The sequence below is a fragment of the Nicotiana attenuata genome, unplaced genomic scaffold, assembly GCF_001879085.1.
Source record: "Nicotiana attenuata strain UT unplaced genomic scaffold, NIATTr2, whole genome shotgun sequence".
Taxonomy (NCBI): domain Eukaryota; kingdom Viridiplantae; phylum Streptophyta; class Magnoliopsida; order Solanales; family Solanaceae; genus Nicotiana; species Nicotiana attenuata.
Window position 1 is genome coordinate 2,565,605 of NW_017670236.1, and position 3,643 is coordinate 2,569,247.

At 30.7% G+C, this 3,643-nt stretch overlaps 1 protein-coding gene across 2 annotated transcripts in view; it reads left to right on the forward strand.

Moving 5' to 3' along the window:
• The window catches only part of LOC109236383 (EG45-like domain containing protein), a 2,255-nt gene extending 1,817 nt beyond the window's left edge, over positions 1-438 (forward strand). The window contains exon 3 of one of the 2 annotated variants that reach the window (XM_019402556.1): positions 62-438. In XM_019402556.1, the coding sequence (XP_019258101.1) occupies positions 62-68 (7 nt within the window). In that variant the 3' untranslated portion in view covers positions 69-438. The remainder of the gene's footprint in view (positions 1-61) is intronic. The other variant, XM_019402557.1, reaches the window with a different exon arrangement.
• Positions 439-3,643: the final 3,205 nt, after the last annotated feature.

Below are 3,643 nucleotides of genomic sequence, written 5' to 3' on the forward strand. Positions count from 1 at the left end.
GGGGGGGGGGGGGGGTGCCCTTTTCGTGACATTGACGGATTGGAACTCTCTGCTACTGCAGGGTCTAGAATTGTTGTGCAGGATACGGGGGAGTCATTCTCCACATTCATAGAAACTGACATTTTTCTCCGGGATGGTTTTCAGTGAATTGAATGTACAAATTGACTCTTTCCCATCCTTGAATTTGATTTTGAAACTGCTGATTTATTATGTATCTAGTTAGTGTGAATAATATTACAGCTTTCATGAAGCTTCTTGATGAAAAGAAAAACTTATAAGCAGGATTTGAAGAAGGATTAAAGCTCAAATTTTTGACAGAACATGCAAGGCTAGTATTATAAGAACGAACATGTATTTTCCAGGGGCGGCCCGACAAATTTTGGAGCCTAAAGCCAAACTTTACGAGGGCCTTAACTTTTTAATTTTTTTTATTATTTATTTGAAGTCTATATTTTAGCTTTTCTTATATACAAGGTTATTAATAATTTTCTTATAATCAATAAGTCCTAATAAATATTTCTCAATTGACCATATAACTAATCCATTTAATATTTCTTGTGCCATTGTTGTTCTTATGTAAGATTTTATCAATTTGAATTTTGAAAACTTCTTTCCGTTGAAGCAACGGTAACATTAGTTATTAACATTATTCCATAAGCAATTTAGGCATTTGAAAATAATTAAATCTTTTTATTTGATTAAGTGTATTAATTTAAACTGTTATCTTCTAATTGTACTATTTTTCTTAATACTTTTAATTAAGAAAATAAATCTAAACCATCAATGTCGAATTTATTATTACGTTTTAAGGAACATTCACGATTAAGGCAATATTTTTTCAAATTTCCAATATCTAGTGATCTTAGTTTTTACTGCTAAATAGAAAACCAAAAATATTTTCATATGCTTCGAATTGTCCAAATCTATTTTGAAGTGATAAAATAGCTTTGTCTATTATGTATAAAAGTAATCAACTCTAAAGGACTCTTTTAAAGATTTTGAGATTTCATTATCATTATTTGTATCAAATTGTTACTTCCTATATATCAAACGTTTCTTACGAAATTCGGGTTCGATATTCATTTTAAGTGCAATTTCTTGGTAGAAAGAAATCAAACTTCTTCACTGTATACAAAACTCTTTTTTAAACGTATACATAATTTATTAGGTGTAACAAAAAATGGAGCCCCCATAAATACGAGGCCTAAAGCGGTTGCTTTATGGAAGGGCCGCCCATGGTATTTTCTCTCAAAGATATGGGAAAAGAGTCAGAGAACAAGTGATGATAAATAGTGAATATTATTGGAACGAAAGAAAAACTCATAGGTATAAAATTTAAGGAAAGAAATTACTTCCTCCGGTCCAAATAAGTGATTTTTTGACCTTTTTTTTGTGGTCCAAAATAAGTGATTTTTCCAGATTTAAAGAATGAATTAATTATGTTTTTCCTACATTGCCATTGGAGTAAATAGTGTTGGAGTATGTGTTAGGAGTGTTTATGTGAAGAGATAGTAAAGGTTAATATGGTCAATTTTATTGCTAATTAAAGTTAAAAGATGGCTTTCTTAATCTGTGTGAAAACAATTAAAAAATCACTTATTTTGGACCGGAGGGAGTCAGATACTGGAACTAGAAACTATAATAATTTAATGATGAATAAATAATACTCCCTCTGTTTCAAATTAAATGAGGTAGTTTGACTCGGCACGAAGTTTAAGGAAAAAAAAGAAAGACTTTTGAAATTTGTGGTCTTAAAAGCTTAAGGGGTAAAGCTTTGTGGGGCCATCACTTTTGTGTGGTTATAAAAGCTTGTCATTAAAGGTAAAATGGGTAAAATGAGAAGTTTAAAGTTGAATTATTTCCAAATTTAGAAATATATTATTTATTTTAGAACAAACTAAAAAGAAAAGTATCTCATTTAATATGAAACTGAGGGAGTAATATTTTTAGCTCACCCTTTAATAATTGTTGCATCAGTATCTAGAAATATCTAGCTTTACTTTTCATACTAAGTGTTAGGTGGGCAGTTAAGAATATTAATCAATGTGTTGGGCAGTTAGAACTTGACCTGCTTTATTTATTGTTTTACAAAGTCATTTTCGCAGTAACTTCGAACATTGATTTATTATTTTATGAAGTTAATATTATAAAACAATAAAAGAAGAAGAATATTGCAGAGAAAGAGAGGGAGAAAGAATTCTTATTGAATTTAGGATGAATTACAATGGAATAGAACCCTCTATTTATAGGGAGAGGTTGACTTAGCCACCAAGTAATAAACCCTAGAATCTCTCTAAATATAGACATTCACCATAAATACAATTCTATTTATAACACTCCCCCTTGAATGTCTATTCAACAGATAATGTGCCTCGTTAAAATCTTAACTAAAATAAAACTCAGTGGGAAAAAAATTCTAGTAAAGGAAAAAGAGTACACATATATAACAATACGCCTTTTGGTTGCCTCATTAAAAACTTTGCAAGGAAAACCCAGTGGGACAAAACCTTGTAAGGAAAAAATAGTATAATGCGCATAACTCCCCCTGATGAGAGCATCAATTCACATCCTTAAGCATTTGCATTCCAATCTTGTGCACCATCTTCAAAAGAACTTTGGTAGAGATTTGATGAACAAATCAGCCATATTAACTTGAACGAATTTGTTTCACCTTGAAATCATCATACCTAATAATGTATTATCTTCATATGATCTTGTTGGAATCATCATTTCAATATCTTCACATAGGGGTGAAAACTCTTGCTATCAGATTATCATGCTTATAATTATAGCAAGATACATATATGCACAAATTGCATTTAAGATATAGTACTTCATGACCATGAATTCTATATGCTTTAAGCAATTTAAATCCTTCAAGGATTTTTAAGTTATATAAGTCATATAATAGACATTAGATGCATATCAAGTTTTGATGTCATGCTAGATATATAAGATATCGAAAACTGATTTCACATACCATTGACTATATACTTTCAAGTGTTTGAACTACATGTTCAAAACTACATGTCTTTCGTATGAAACCAATTCTATTCGAAATTGTTTCTCCAAACTTAAGATCCTCATATATATATTTAGCGGTATCATAGATGTCGTCAACGAACATTTTATATCGGTTCCAACCTTCTTTTTTTCTTCATAAAGACATAACATAGAGATCTCTTCATTCATATATTCAGGTACCTGAATCTCTCGTGAGATTTTATAAAGTGTTATGTCATGTGATCTTCTAGATCACTTGCCTCCTTATTATGATCATTTTGATCATTTGCTCATCTTCTTTATCAAGAAGTTAATTTGAAACCGATTAGTCTATACGCCTTAAGCGTACCACAGACTTTGTCCTTCTACGACTTAATAGGAGCATTTGCAATGAGAATATAGTTACTTTCTTTGGGTCAGCAAATGCATCTGGCATGCTTTGCAATATATTGCAAATGAATTATCCTTTTATGAACTTCAAGTTCATATTATCTTATTCGAGGATCTAGATGTACAAATGATAATTCATTCCACGTAACTTTTTCTCAACTATTTATCATGTCTCCCCCTTATGTTAGAAAAACTAACTTGTTACCTCAACTTTGAGAATCCACCTTTGTGCGTTATGGTGTTAATCAAA